The sequence below is a fragment of the Rhinopithecus roxellana genome, chromosome 16, assembly GCF_007565055.1.
Source record: "Rhinopithecus roxellana isolate Shanxi Qingling chromosome 16, ASM756505v1, whole genome shotgun sequence".
NCBI classification, from domain to species: Eukaryota; Metazoa; Chordata; class Mammalia; order Primates; family Cercopithecidae; genus Rhinopithecus; species Rhinopithecus roxellana.
Genome location: NC_044564.1, coordinates 16,541,978 through 16,557,933, shown reverse-complemented (window position 1 = coordinate 16,557,933; position 15,956 = coordinate 16,541,978). Strand labels below are relative to the sequence as shown.

The following is a 15,956-nucleotide window of genomic DNA, read 5'->3' as shown; positions in this document are numbered from 1 at the left end:
GTTTCCCCGTGTTAGCCGGGATGGTCTCGATCTCCTGACCTTGTGATCCGCCCCCCCTCGGTCTCCTAAAGTGCTGGGATTACAGGCATGAGCCACTGCGCCTGGCTGAAAATCCAAGTTCTAAGGCTGTACATCCAAACATTGTTTTGTCCCCAACACACCTGAGATGCATACTCATCACTAACAGTGGTTTTCTATACAGGAAGAGAGAGGACACTCCCAAACTGACCCCTCCACCTGGAACTCTTCCACAGTTCTGGGGATGACCGGCTCTCTCCCATCATGCAGGTTTCAGCTCAAGTGTCAATTTCCAGAGCAGTCTTTCCTGATCTCCCCATATAAAGCCACCCTCCTTCCTGCTGTTATTCTCCATCAGAGCACCTTGTTTATTTTCCTCGAAGCACTATTTACACTCTGTAAATCTTTTATTGAACTTGCGTATCTGTCTGTTTCTGCCACTAGAACCTGAGTCCTGTGCAGGAGAAATCATACACTGTTTCCTTTCCATTGAATCCCCAGTGTTGACCACAGTACATTGGAAAAGATCAATAAATATTCATGACATAAGGGACTGTATGCATAATAAATGAGAAAAGAAATAAAGTTTGTCAGAAACAACTTATTTTTCACACGATGTCTCCAAATGATCACTGCTTCCTTACAAACTAGCTTTTGATAAATTTCTTAGAACGTTTTCAGGGACGTCTATTCACTTTAGGGTTTTATAGCTTATAACTTTTCTTTCTCTGTTTTGGAAGTGATGACAGCAAGCACGTGTCGCAAGGGTCCCTTAAAAAGCTCCTACAGTAATTTGGGGTCTGACATATGACCCTCTTAGAATAATAGTGCAGGAACTACAGTAGTGGTTCTCTAACTTGACTAGGCATCAGAATCACCTGAAGGGCTTGTCAAATTAAAGATGGCTGGGTTCCACCCCAGGAGTTTTCAATTCAGTAGGTTTGGGATACGGTCTGATAATTTGCAGTTCTAACAAGTTCCCAGGTGATGCTGATACTGCTGGCCAAGGGGCCCCACGTTGAGAACCACTGGACTAGAGAAAAAACCAAAAGGCTGTCAGGAGGCCCAGGATCAGGTCCAGCTGAGCTGACAGCTAGCCAGTCAGAGCAGAAGGACTAGTCAACGACCATAACTATGAGCCATAAACTGACAGCCTGCTAAAACCAGAAAGGACCCTATAGTCCACTGAGTCCATGCTCTTATTTTAAGACAGGACAGGGAAGTTCAGGGAAGACAGGGACTTGCGCATGGCTGGAACTAAGTGAACAGTAAGACCAGAGTTGGAACTTGGGTCTTCCGACTTTTGATCCGGCATTCTTTCCAATATCATGGCATAATCTTCTCTGAAAAGTTTTGAGTGAAACTGAGATGTACAAACAGAGCTGGGGCCTACTACCACCTGATCACTGGCCAATGCTTTTAAAAGCTTTTATAGGGTTGCTCTGAGACTGGTACCATGCTGCCACATCCCTGCTGAGGGCCTCTTTTGCTTCAGGGGGAGACTCCAGAAAGACTGGTGTTGCAAGGTCTTGTCAAGTCTTCATCACAAGTTATTAGGGTCAGACAACAGCAAAGTCTGTAAGGCATCAAGGGTTGCATGATGGGGGTCTTTTAGTACCTGTGCCCCCAAGGGTGTAGGATCTTCAAGGCAGGGAGATAATGTGTCCAAGTTTGCCAGGAGAGCCCTGGCTTTTATCTGTTTTATCTGTTGTCCTGATGTTGTTAATAATTACTCTCAAAGGGTCTCAGTTTAAATTATAAATCATATGAATTCCTCCTGCTTCAGGTGGAGGAGATTCCAAAAAGACTGGAAGTACTTGTTAAGTACTTGAACCTACTTTTAGAGCCTCATTTAGGTAATATGGTGTCCAGGACTTCCCAAATTATGTCCATGACTAAAAGTTTTCACCTATCTCCAGAAATCAACGTATGGCTCATTATAATGAGTTATTTCATATTTTAGGAGGGGACAGTTTGATCAGGGCAAGTGGACTGTCACAGGTAATATTTTAACCAGCTATTCAGAGCTCTTAAGGTCTCAAGGCCAGACCTGGGTCCCTGGAGGAAGGTGCTGCTGGAGGGAATCCACAGGCACTGGGTTTTCTCAGGATGTAAGTCTTGCTCAAACATTCAACATACAGATAAGGTCACATCTGTCATTCCTACTTGGATGGAATTTAAATATTCTAAGTTCTAAATTTTACAAGACAGAACTCAACCTGAGTACAAACAAACATGCAGTCACATTCTTGGCAATCAGTAGTATGCTACGAACTATAGTTCTTCTGAGAAAAACAAACTATGAGGGGAAACTAAAGTCCCAATGATTCCAGAAGAATTTTTTGGAACTGAGAAATGATGGCCTTATTCAAAATGAGACACTCCTGGTTCCTTGTTATTCTTGTTTAGGCAACGTCTCCATATTTCTAGGGTTCCACATGTTCCTACACATCTCTCCTCTCTCCATGTGTATTACAGCTTGGGATGCCATGTTCTCTCATGAGGGTGCCTCTCTATGTAGCAAACAAAACATGGGTTTCAGGACACTGACATCATTTTACCAAAGTGCTAACCTTTCAGGAGCCTCACTAGTATTCTTCATTGGATTCCCTGCCCATCTTTGCAGCTAATAGTTTACCACTAGAATAGGCTGGAATTGGGATAAATGCTCCCAATTTATACCAGTTGAGAAGCAGCAGGATTAAATAGAGTGCCTCGCCACACAGCTCTCAGAGAAGCTCTGGAGGATCATGGCCATTGTTCACACTTCAAGAGGTCATGACAAGTGACTAGTGTTGCCTCAAGCTAATATCCCCTTAGTAAGGAAATAAAATTGAGAAATAAAGAGATCAACAACTTATTTTTCAAAACTTGGGAGTTTCAAAAAAAGCAGAGGAGGATGCAATGAATAGTGAACAGGCGTTCTTTCAGGGGCTGGAAGTGGTGAGGTCAGGGCAGGGGGAGTGTTCACATTTCCTATCGGTACATTTTCTCTATTGTTTGTTTGTTACAACAAGCATGTGCATGCACTCGGTGGGTGCTCAATAAATATCTGTAGATTAATGAACAGAGTAATTTGGACATATAAAAGCTATATATACACCTAATTTTATATAAAATGTAACAAACATATACACCAAAATGTTAATAGCAGTCGTCTTTGTGACTGCAGGTGATTTTTTCCTTTTATCTTTTGTGCATTTCTTTATTTTTAAAATTTTTACAGGAAATGTGATTATTTTTACTTTTTGCCTTTTACAAATTACACATGAAATCCATAAATTCTCCTGCAACAAGCATGAACCTAAGATGGACAAAATATGGATAAAAATGTAGTCAGGTATGGTGGTATAAGCCTGTAGTTCCAGCTACTCAAGAGGCTGAGGGGAGGATCGCTTAAACCCAGGAGTTGGAAGTCAGCCTGGGCAATAGAGCGAGACCCTCTCTTAAAAAATAAAAAAAGCTGGCATCTCCCTTTGTCTGCTCTCTGCTGCATCCCACCCCAGTTCCACTATCCTGCCCAAAAGTAACTCCCACCAACAATTTGGGGTGCATCCTTTCAGCCCCTTCTTTGTATTTACATCTACATGTTCAAGAATCAGCTGAGGTGTCACTGCCTCAGAGAAACCTTCTCTGTTCAATGTAAAAAACCTACCCCTCGCCACACACTCCACTACTGTGCATTACTTTCTTCACAGCTCTTGGGGTTACTGGTCTTACCATGTTTCTGTTTGTTTGTTTACTTGTTTAGCTTGTCTTACCCCACCAGACTGTGAGCTCCGTGAAGAAGGGACCTTGTCTTGCTCATTGATGTATCCCCAATGCCTCAAACAGTACATGTTACATGCATGGTAGGCGCTCAATAAGTATGTGTTCAGTGAATGAATGAATGAATATACATACAAATATCTGTTTATAAAAACATAATTGGGATTATATGTAAATAATGTCCCATAAGTTGCTTTTTTCAGTAAATACTATGTGGTGGAACTCTTTCCATGCCAATAAGTAAAGGTCTACGTCTTGGTCTATTTGGGCTGCTATAACAAAATACTATAGACTGGGTGGCTTAAAAACAACAGAAATTTATTTCTCACAGTTCTGGAGGCTGGGAGGTCCAAGATCAAGGCAGTGGCAGATTCGGTGTCTGGGGCGGGACCTATTCTGGGTTCACGGATGGCACCTTTTTGCTACATACCCACAAGGTGAAAGGGCAAACAAGCTCCCTTGTTTATAAGGGCACTAATCCCATTCACAGGGGCTCCCTGCTCATGACCTAATCACTTCCCAAGGCCCCACCTTCTAATACCACCACATCGGTAGTCAGGCTTTAACATATGAATTTTTGGGGGGACACAAGCATTCAGACCATGGCACTCTATCTCACTATTTTGTGTGAGGGTGCATAGTGTATTATATATTAGTAGGTATATTTATGGGTTTTTGATATGTTTGATACAGGCATGCAACATGTAATAATCATATCATGGGGAATGGGGTATCCATCCTCTCAAGCATTTATCCTTTGCGTTATTACCTTATTTTTTCTAATGGCATCATAATATTTCATAATGTATTCATTCAATCAATCAATCAATCAATCAATCACTTGTTCAACCAACAAATGTTTACTCTATACCTTCTATTTTTACTGTTCTAGGATCTTGGAACACAAAATTAAAGAAGTCTCTGCTCTCATGGTGCTTGTAGTCTCTGCTCTCATGGTGCTTTTATTCTCATGGGGGAGACAGATAATAAGCACACAAATGAAAATACCAGCATTAAAGAAAAAGTAAAGGGGCTAAGGGTGAGAGGCAGGGTGTACTGTTCTACACAGAGTGGTCAGGGAAGGTCTCTCTGAGCAGAGGTCCTGATTAAGTGAGGACATCTGGGGGACAAGCATCCCCAGCAGTGGGAACTGTAGCCTATTTCTGAGGAGATGGAAGAATAAGGAATTCAGTATGGTTAGTGTTTTTCAGTAAACACTGGAGCTGACGACTGGAGAGGTAGAGGGGCCAGATCATGCAGGCTCCAGCAGGCCAAGGTCAGGATCTGGGGCTTCCCTTTGAACAGGACAGGAAGCCTTTAGAGTTTTGAGCAGAGAGATGACCTGATTCTACACGTTTCAATAGGACAATTGGCTACTATCTGGAAGCCGGAAGAGAGGGTGAGAGTGGAAGCCAGGAGAAGAGTTAGGAGACTCTGCAGGACCCAGGCAAGAGAGGATGGGGTGGTATCCCCACACCAGAGTGGTTGTGGTAGAAGTGTTGAGAAGTGTTTGGATTAGGGATATTTTATGAAGAGGTGTCACCAGGATGTGCTGATAGCTTAGATACAGGATAAGAGAGAAAGACATGGATTAAGGATTTTTCCAAGTTTGGCCTAAGCAACAAGACAAAAGATATTGCTATTTACTGAGAGGGATAAGATACATAAACCGTAATTTATTTACTCCATTGCCTATTGATAATATTTTAGATATTTCCCTATGTTAGTTACATACTTAGAAAATCCAATATATTTATATTTTTAATCGGGACAACAGGGAATGGCAACATGCAAATAAATTCAGCATTTTGTATATTAAGAGTATCCGAATAAAGCACAAACACCCTACTTTAATGAAAATTAAAAACTCATTACTCACCCTGATCATAAGCTTAACACATTAAATGTTTCCAAGCAGATTTAAGTAGTTTGATTATTTTCATAGCTTTATAGCTAGATGCATAGAAAATTCTAAAATATACCTTAAAAATACATGCCAGTAAGGTCTTTCCATGCAATGTGTACTACTGTGCAAATCTACAGGGAGGTTTGGCTGAAAGCAGAGTCTGGGTTCACAGTGAAAGGAGAAGTATATTTACAAACATGGAGGCAGAGCAGGCGCAAATATTTCCATAGAAATACTCACCTCTTGTTCTTCAAGAACCAGCAAGTCCTGTCAAATAAAGTTTTAAAAGTTACATCCAGGCATGACAGTAATTATTTCATTTTGACTTGCTGTGAAAGCCAAGCTTCGGTTTTCTCACACTGACATTTTGAAAATATTTTTAAAAGTTGGTTATAGGAGCTTTGGGCAGCGGGAACCAATAATTATGACAAAGGTGGGTGCCAAGAGTCTTGGATCTTTTTCCCCTGTAATACCATCTCGTAAGAGCAGCATGGAGCAGTAAACCTAAACAATCCTTTGAATCCCTGCTGTCGCATTCTTAACTGTGTTTGGGCACAAGTCATTTAATCTGTTTGGGTCTCTGCTTCCTTCTCCATGGTCCAAGGATAACATCAGTCTTAACCCCTATGAAGATCACTGTCAGTGTGTGTAGAAGACCTGGTACACAACAGAGATTTAATCAACCTTAAATTACTTTCCTTTTCATTCTCAGTCGCCCCATATAAAAGTTTTTAAACTTACTACAGGCAAGTCCCATCTTTTCCAGAACTTCTGAAAAAGTAGATTCTGGTTGATAAGCAGACACCAAAGCCAAGGCTCTGACAGGGACCCTGTGGCTGAGCGGAGGGGGAAGGAATGGCCCAGGTGAGTCATGGGGACAGTGCAGAGGCAACGAGGGTCAGGATGGAGGCAGGGAGGCTGAAGGGACCCTCACCCTCCTTCTGGCCCAAGACTCTCTGGGGAAGAGCTGTGTCAACTGGAGATGTGGCAATTCTGAAAGAACTGTAAGAGGCACACAAACCTCCATTTTATTTAACAGAAAGCCTCTTTCATTCAGAACTCAGCCATCTTTATTATTTTATTCTTTTTTTGTTTTTTTAAAGAGACAGGGTCTGGCTCTGTCCCCCAGGCTGGAGCACAGTGGTGCGACCTTGGCTCACTGAGGCCTTGACCTCCTGAGCTCAAGCAATCCCCCCACCTCAGCTTCCCAAGTAGCTGGGACTATGGGCGTGTACTATCACACCCAGCTATTTTTTTGTATTATTTGTAGAGATGGGGTTCCACTATATTGCCCAGACTGGTCTCCAGCTCCTGGGCTCAAGTGATCCTCCTGCCTCAGCCTCCCAAAGTACTGAGATTACAAGCACAAGCCACCACGCCTGGCTGTATTATTTCTGAATTCTGGGAAAAAATAAAATTATGTTATACATTTTTTACATTGGGACTTTATGTTTGCATGTCACTGTATATGTCATTACAAAATTCTCTCTTTCCATGATCTTTCTCAACACCTTGTGGTTTTTATTAATTTTTTTATTTTTAGTTTTTATGGGTACATCAGTAGGTGTATCTCTCTCTCTCTCTCTCTCTCTCTCTCTCTCTGGGGGGTGCAGTTTAATTGTTCCTGAATCACAGATGGAGGAACTGGATCTCCAGTTAAGGTCATGTGGCCTGTAAGTGTCAGCTTTGAATCTCATGCCCAGGCCTTTTAACACCCAGGCTAGTGCTCCTTCTAATGCTAACTGTGGTGAATAAGAAAAGGGTCACACCTCTCAGCTTCTCAATTGCCACTAGCCCTGCAAGCATTAGGACTGGGATGTTTTGCAACCAGTCCCTGGCCTGGTAATACAGGCTGCTCTTCAGTGGGCTAGGCTGAAGGAATCAGAGCCTTGCAACAGGAGTCCTGGTTGAGCTCAGGGCTAGAGTCTCAACACTCAGCTGTAGAGGCAGGAGGGATGTCATAGGCTGTCAGGTTACATTTATGTTGCAGTTTCTGTATTTTGGATTACGTTTGTTCAGAAGCGAATAGTCCTGCAATTTGCCCTGGTTTGCCAATGTCCCACTTAACACGATTCAGATTTTTAAAATATTCTTGTTCCTGAATTTGTGAGCACTGGAAGTCCTCTTTTTGCTGCTTTCTAGTGTGTAATTTTAGCCCAGAAGGTATAATTTTGGCCAGTAATAGTGTTTATTAATACAGTCCTACTGGCATTGCTTTTGATGTATGCATGATTCTAATCATTAGTTTGAGGCTGACATTGATTTTTTTTCATATATATGAGATTTGGGAGAGTGATTTTACATACACTTTTTAAACCTAGAAATGTTTTAAAAATCAAATTTAGTTCTACCGGTTTTTATAAAATACCTGGTCATTTAGGAAACATATCACAACTATTGGGAAACAAACTTGATGGGTAGGAATAGGAAGAAACACATAGATACCCTGATTTCTCTATCCATTTAAAGCTAGCTTAATCACACATTGCTTCTGGATTTTGGTCAAGGAAAATGTCACTACAGTATAGCAGCCAGAAACAGACAAATAACATTTAAAAACAGCACCAGCCACCTTCCCTCTTTGTGGAAAGATGCCTTCATTATAACACAATTGGTTTACTTTCTGTTTACTCTCTAGCTCCTACCATTTTTAAGAACTCTTTCCTCTCTACCTAAAGCCTGTTGCTCAACTGTTCCTAAGAGAAATCTACAGAAATGTGATGACAGCCTTCACCCTGCATCTCTGAGCCTCACACACATGTGCAAATTCACACACACATGCACACTCACACACACAGAGGACAAGGGGAAAGTTCACAAATGGTTTCTTTTGTTAAGGGGAAAAGAGCCAAAACACAAATATAGGAAAGCATAAAAGTACCTTTTGTTTGGTAAAAACAGGCACAGAGTTGTGATATAAATAGGCAGAATGCTGCTATATCTTTTTTTTTTTTTTCTTTTCCTCTTCTAGAGAAATCAGACAGGGATGACTGAGCAGAGATGAGCTCTGCTGAGGGAACTGGCTCAGTAGCAAGAGGCAGAAAGAAGTGTCACAGAGCTGGCTCTGTGGGTTTGGGGGCTCAGTGTCTGGGAAGCAGAGTTGGTGTGGGGGATCAGACCAAGGCTTAAAGAAGGATTAGGAATAATAACCTGTGTGAATGAAGTCATAAGAGCACACGGGCACTCACATATTTATAATTCTAGTTTGTTTTAAAATTTGCTATAAAGTATCACTTGTAATAAGCCTGGATGGCTTAAAGTCGCTTACAGTTTAACCTAACATACCCATTTTTGCCTGAGTTCTGTCTGAGGTTGAGGCTGGGTGTAAATACTATTTTAAAAATTACATCAAAACAAAAGATATGGGAATTCACAACTCTCTATATTTGGGGTAAGCCAAGAGTCAATAACCTTATTTTAAAAGCTAACCGTATTTTAAAGACATGCAAGCAAAAATTGTTCATGTTCCAATCAATCCTCCTCTATTTACCTAAAAGCAAATTTGAGCGTGATGCTCCCTGCTTAAAGGTTCTACTGGCTCCCTGCTGCCTCCTGGATAGAATTCTAGCCTGCCTCTCCAGGCTTTTCCCTTGTCGCCCATCCCTGGCATACCCAACTACTTCAATTTCAGCTTCACACATGACAGGCACACTATTAGTGCCGGCTGTGTTTGTAAGTTTCAAAGCTAAATTGGTTATAACTACAAGACAAAAGTTTGGTTGACATTTTTCTGATAAACCATCACCTAAATTATGACTAAATTTTTTTCACTCCCAAGGCAGACTGTTTTCCTTAACAGTAAGATCTAAGAAAACAGGGATGGCTTTCTAGATACCTTTTATCCTTGATGGTACCCAGTACAGTCTACTACATGAGTAAGAGCTCTATCAACCACGTTTTGATTTATTAATTTTTAAAAAATCTTTTTTTTTTTTTTTTTTTTGAGACGGAGTCTTGCTCTGTCACCCGGGCTGGAGTGCAGTGGCCAGATCTCAGCTCACTGCAAGCTCCGCCTCCCGGGTTTACGCCATTCTCCTGCCTCAGCCTCCCGAGTAGCTGGGACTACAGGCACCCGCCACCTCGCCCGGCTAGTTTTTTGTATTTTTAGTAGAGACGGGGTTTCACCGTGTTAGCCAGGATGGTCTTGATCTCCTGACCTCGTGATCCGCCCGTCTCGGCCTCCCAAAGTGCTGGGATTACAGGCTTGAGCCACCGCGCCCGGCCAAAAAATCTCTTTAATATTCCCTAACATTCCGGGCTGGGCGTGGTGGCTCACGCCTGTAATCCCAGCACTTTGGGAGCCTGAGGCGGGTGGATCACCCGAGGTCAGGAGTTTGAGACCAGCCTGGCCAACATGGTGAAACTCTGTCTCTACTAAATTAGCTGGGCATGGAGGTGGGCACCTGTAATCCCAGCTACTCGAGAGGCTGAGGCAGGAGAATCATTTGAACCCAGGAGGTGGAAGTTGCGGTGAGCCGAGATCGCACCATTGCACTCCAGCCTGGGCCCCAGAGCGAAACCCTGTCTCAAATTTAAAAAAAAATTTCTTTAACATTCCACACAATTCTATATTACTCAGTAAAAAGGGTGGTTTTTAAGCCAATAAGATTTTTCTGAATGTACACCCTATTGGTTTGTGGACTGAGGACAACTCTGAGGTTCTCAGGAGTGGCTATCAGAATCACTTGAGGAACTTCTGAAAAACACCGATACCCAGGCCCTACCCTACACCCATCAAATCAGAACCTTAGGTGTGAGGTTCTACCATGATGGTTTTTTTTAAGTTGCATAGGTGATTTCGCTTTGTATCCTAGGCTAAGGATTACTGATGACCTGTCAGCTCTATTCTAACACTGTAATCAATTTTGTATCATTATGAAGCATAAAATTTTCTGTTACCTTTTGTATTTCAGGATGAAAAATTTCCCTGGGGCCTTTCTCAAATTTGTCCAGATTCATGGCACTGAAATAGAATGGACAGGATGAGCTGCAGCATGCTGGAAACTTAAATAATATAGAGCAAGACTTGGTTCTTCAGAGAAGCTAAAAAGTAGCTTCTAGAAAAATCACAGCTGTTTTCCCTAAAGGGCCTGACACTCACTCAGAAGATATAAATCAACAAATGAGTGATCAATGAACAAACAGATGAAAGTAACCAATACCACATGTACTTGACTTATATAACTGGCTCCTAGTGACACGCATAAGAGACGGAGAGAGAAACCAGGAACATCTGTTTCAAGTAACCATGGCTACTCTTCCAGATTTTATTTTTATTTACTAAAAGTGATGAATGTAATTAAGATTTGCCTGAAATTTCCATGCCACATAGGGCAAAAGACCATCCTTAACAAGACTTTTTACAATGTTTTACTTTGGACAAGCAATGTAAATTCCCTTGAACCTAAGTTCCTATAGAGGTAAAACAAGGAGATTGAAATAGATGATCTCTAGAGTTCCTTTCACCTAATATTCCAATATTTATAAGTGAAAATTAAAAATAATAACGAACTTCTAGAGTACTTACAACACACCAGATACTGTGATAAATGCTTTTCATGAATTGTCTCATTTAGTTCTTATGAGGCAAGTAGCATTTTAGCCCCATTTTAAAGATGAGGAAATTGAAACTCAGAAGTTAAATAACAGGATAAAAATCTGGTAAAGAGCAGAGCCAGGACTTGAATCCAGGCTTATGTGACTCTATAGTATTTATACTTTAATTTCCTTTTAAGTTTTCAAGTTCTCATTCTTGTAACAAAAGAAGATAAAATCTTTTCTTCTGCTGGCAGCAACTATAGAATGTGTAGTTTGTCATATCTTTAAAATCTTGCTGTACCTTGCCCTGGCTATGAGGGTGTACTGAAAAGCTAAGCCTTGCTCATAAGACTAAATGAAATTATAACAAAATGAAAGGCCTAGTTTTTAAACAGAGAAGAAAGGAGCTAGAGTAAATTTCTTTTTAGAAAAAAGAATTCACAGAAATCTTAAACCGGCATAATTTAAGGTATTACTCTCCAAGCAAATTAAGATTTATAGTTTCTTGAAAGCAGCAGGATATTTCTGTGCTCAGGAAAAATGTTAGCCTCTTGGTGGGGAGGCTTAACTCAAGCTTTAGAACTGCTCAGAAGAAAAATCAGAAGGCACAGAGCAGACAGGAAGAGGTCTGCAATCTGGTGACCAAATTAAGCTTGAAAGTGGGATATAACGTTTTTCACTTCTTAATCTTGGTTCCTTTTTTTTTTTTGAGATGGAGTCTCACTCTGTCACCCAGGCGGGAGTACAATGGAGTGGTCTCGGCTCACTGCAACCTCCACCTCCCGGGTTCAAGCAATTCTCTCACTTTCAGCCTCCCATGTAGCTGAGACTACAGGCGTGTGCCACCCCACCTGGCTAATTTTTGTATTTTAGTAGAGACAGGTTTCATTATGTTGGTCAGGCTGGTCTCGAACTCCTGACCTCATGATCCACCTGCCTCGGCCTCCCAAAGTGCTGGGATTACAGGCGTGCGCCACTGAGCCTGGCCTTGGTGCCTTTTAATCAGCCAGATGCAATCCCCAATAGATACAATCAAGTTTGTCGCTGTAAGAGCCATTTTGGTAACAATGAGTTGTAGCTATTACATGTCACCTGGGAACACTGGAAACACATCTACCACCATGTAGCTGCAGATGAATAGAGAGGAAATCACCAGGGCTATGAAGTAAGCTTTGTCCTTCACACAATAGGGCATTAGTGGTTAAACAGCCCAAATTCTGGAGTCATAGGACTCCAGCTCTTGATTTACCAGCTCTGAGCTCTTTGTCAGATCCCTTTACCTCTCTGAGGCTCCAATTCCTGATAAGTGGAATGGAGATAGTAATAGATCTACTTTGTGGAGCTAGTTTAAAGATTGACTCAGAGAACATTCATAAAGCATTCAGCACAGTGCCTGACAAACAGAAGCTACCATTACTATGATGTAACATCTTAGCTGGTAACAAAGCAACAGGCTGGATCCAAGTGGTGGCAATCCCTAGGGGAGGCTGCCACCTAAGCATGGGAGAGAGATGAGAGGGAGGTGGGAGGGTGGGGGCACAAGAGGCGGCTGAGCAGGCAGCAGCCAGATGTTCCATCCATTTAACGTTCTGTCTGGCGAAGAATAAGTACATTCTTTGCTGACATCTGGGTTTCTATTTCAAGGTGGAAAAAATGGAAGGAAAAATATTACTTGATTATCTTTATAAAACTAAAGCATCTGAGTGTGTGCAAGAAAAAAGAAGCTGGCAACTAATGTAGTATGGAGAGATGTCTAAGAGCAATGCTCAAAATCAGTTGGATCTGGACTCAGGCCTTGGTTCCACTACACATTTGCTATGTGATCTTGGCTTTCTCTCTCTGAACCTCTATTTCCTCATCTATAAAATGGGCACAGTCACAGCACCTGCCCTACAGGGTTGCTGTGATGATGACATGAGGTGATGCATGTCATGCCAAGTGCTTAGCAAAACGTCTCACACACAGTCAAGGCTCAAGATGATGGAAAGTTAACATCAGAATGATTACAGGAAAAAACAGTGTATAAAGGGCTCCAAATCCATGCATAGGCTTTCTACTCATTAGAACTCACCTTAAGATGGACTTCACAGAAAGAGTTTTTGTGGGACTGTAGGGAAGGCATATTTTCTGGGTACCCTGGAAAAGTCCAAACATCAAATCAGTGACAAGTTCTACAACTTCCTTCTCCAAAAGAGCCTCTCTGGTCATTCAAAAGAAACCCATGCCCAGTCTTTCTCTTTTCTCCTCAAGGGGCATGTATATGAATAAACACATTCTATGACTGAAAACAATCTTGCTCAGGTTTGATAGCGACTTCCAGGCTCTCTCCACCCCAACATGTGTGGATTTCAGCATGGCCTTCAACATACAGGTCTTCAGTGTCTTAGGTATTATGGAGAGCACCTGAGCCATCTGAACCAGATGACGAGGGAATTTGTTTTTCTGTTTTTTTTATTTTTTTTATTTTTTTTGAGACAGAGTCTGGCTCTGTCACTTAGGCTGGAGTGCAGTGGTGCGCTCTCTGCTCACTGCAACCTCCGCCTCCTGGGTTCAAGTGATTCTCCTGCCTCAGCCTCCCAAGTAGCTGGGATTACAGGCATGCACCACCACACCCGGCTAATTTTTAGTAGAGATGGGGTTTTGCCATATTGGCCAGGCTGGTCTCAAACTCCTGACCTCAGGTTGATCTGCCTGTCTCAGCCTCCCAAAGTGCTGGGATTACAGGCGTGAGCCACTGTGCCTGACTGGGAATTCGGTCTCTGAGCCAAGCATCAAATAAGCCTCAAAGACTATAAGACAACAGTCTCCACATGTTCAATGGGACCCAAAAATAATGTCTCCCAGTCAAAAACTTTTGGAACTAGAAATCCCCTGAATCTTTCAGAGAGGTTTTCATAATGCATGCTTTTATATTTATCTGTGTTTTCTTATTTCAAGTCTCTTCTCTCCTAAATGAGTACCAACTATGACTCATTCATAGGAATACTCAATGAATATATTTTGACTAAAAAGGGAAAGAAGAATTGCCTAACTGATTCAGTCTCACGTCCACACCACCCGGAACAGATGAGTGCTATTCTCTTCCTAATCGTCTAAGAAGAGGTGACATAGATTTAGAATCCACAAAGGCTTCACACTACACAGTTAGCAAACGGGATTATCATATACTGCACATTTAAAACTTTCTTCCTGATTTTGACTAGTAATAAAATTGTCAGCACAAACAGCTAAAGGAGGGTAAGAACGTTTCTTTTAGGGAACAGGCAAAGAAATGTGATTTTTCTTGTGCTATTGGGATACACCTGCCAATTCATGTGTCCAAGCTCTGAACAATAGTAAGGGAGAGAAGTTCTTTGAACTTTCCAAGCCCACAGTCTCTTTGCATAAACAAAACTTTTACGCCTACACCCTTGGAGGCCTGCTACTCTCACCCCTCTCCAGGCCAGGGAGGAGGATGTCTTTGGAGCTGAGGATGAGAAGCTGCACTAGAGAGAGCCCTTCTTATGGGTTCTCCATTAGCCACGGAAACTGGGCCGAGCTTTTCTTTTTGTAGTTTGTGTTACAGAGATTAAATTTCTTTCCAATATTATAGAGGAATATTAAGATAGAAATACATGTTTTCTGATTCTACAGATCCTTCCCATTGAAACCCGAGTTCTTCTGGGGCTTTGCTTTTTAACTGGCCCCAGCCTACACTGCATCCTCTGTCTAGGAGATTGTCTTGAATCTGTCCCTCTAGCTCAGATCCTACCTTGTCTACCTTTTCTTCTTACCTAACACATCAAAGGCAGTTTTATTTTTATCTTTTTTTGTAGTAGGCAGGGTCTCACTATGTTGCCCAGGCTGGTCTCAAACTCCTGGTCCCATGTAATCCTTCTGCTTTGACCTCCCAAAGTGCTGGAATTATAGGCATGAGCCACCATGCCCAGCCCAAAGGCAGTTTTAAAGAGAAGTCAAGGGCAGCTCAGGGGAAATGTGTGGCATAGCAGAGGGCTCCAGTGCTGCACTGGGTGACAGTGACAACTTCGTGACCTGCCTACGTGGGTGTGAAACCCAAGGCTCCTGGGACTGTGGGTTTGTGTTTTTCTTCACCACAAACTGGTAAAACTCTTCATTATCTCCTCCCTTTTGTAGCTTCCAGAGTCAATGTTCAAGAAAAATGGTTCTGTATTCAGTAGAAATACCAAATGCTCAGGTAGAGTCAAGTGCATGTACATATCAGGCAACACCCAGTGAGCACAGTCAGGATGCAGAAGTGCACGTCGAAGATTACCCTGTGTAACAGGTGTGTGTGTGCAGGTGTGTGTCTACATGGACAGATGTCTAGAAGCCTGTTGCAGTGATTATCTCTGAGTAGTTGAATTCTTTTCACTTGCTATATTGTTTGGATGGAATTTTTACAATAAGTACAAATCATTTTTCATATTTTATTTGTGTGAGCCATTTCTGTGTATTTAGAAGAAACACAGTAGAGATATTCAAGACTGCATAGAGTTATATGTTTAGCTAGTTGTTTTCTCCTTCCTCCCTCCCTCTCCCTCTTCCTTTCCTTCCTTCCTTCCTTCCTTCCTTGCTTCCTTCCTTCTTTCCTTCCCTTCTTTCCTTCTTTTCTTTTCTCTTTCTCTCTCTCTCTCTGTCTGTCTCTCTCTCTCTCTCTCTCTGATTTTGTAGCAACAAGGTCTTGCTCTGTTGCCCAGGCTGGAGTGCACTGGTGCAATCATAGCTC

The 15,956-nt window shown here is 42.0% G+C and overlaps 1 protein-coding gene across 1 annotated transcript in view; it reads right to left on the bottom strand.

Moving 5' to 3' along the window:
* GARNL3 (GTPase activating Rap/RanGAP domain like 3) overlaps positions 1-15,956 on the bottom strand; it is a 156,382-nt gene that overhangs the window by 65,782 nt on the left and 74,644 nt on the right. The window contains 3 exon segments of the mRNA XM_010367849.2: positions 5,933-5,959; positions 10,592-10,655; positions 13,302-13,366. Of these exon segments, the coding sequence (XP_010366151.2) occupies positions 5,933-5,959; positions 10,592-10,655; positions 13,302-13,366 (156 nt within the window).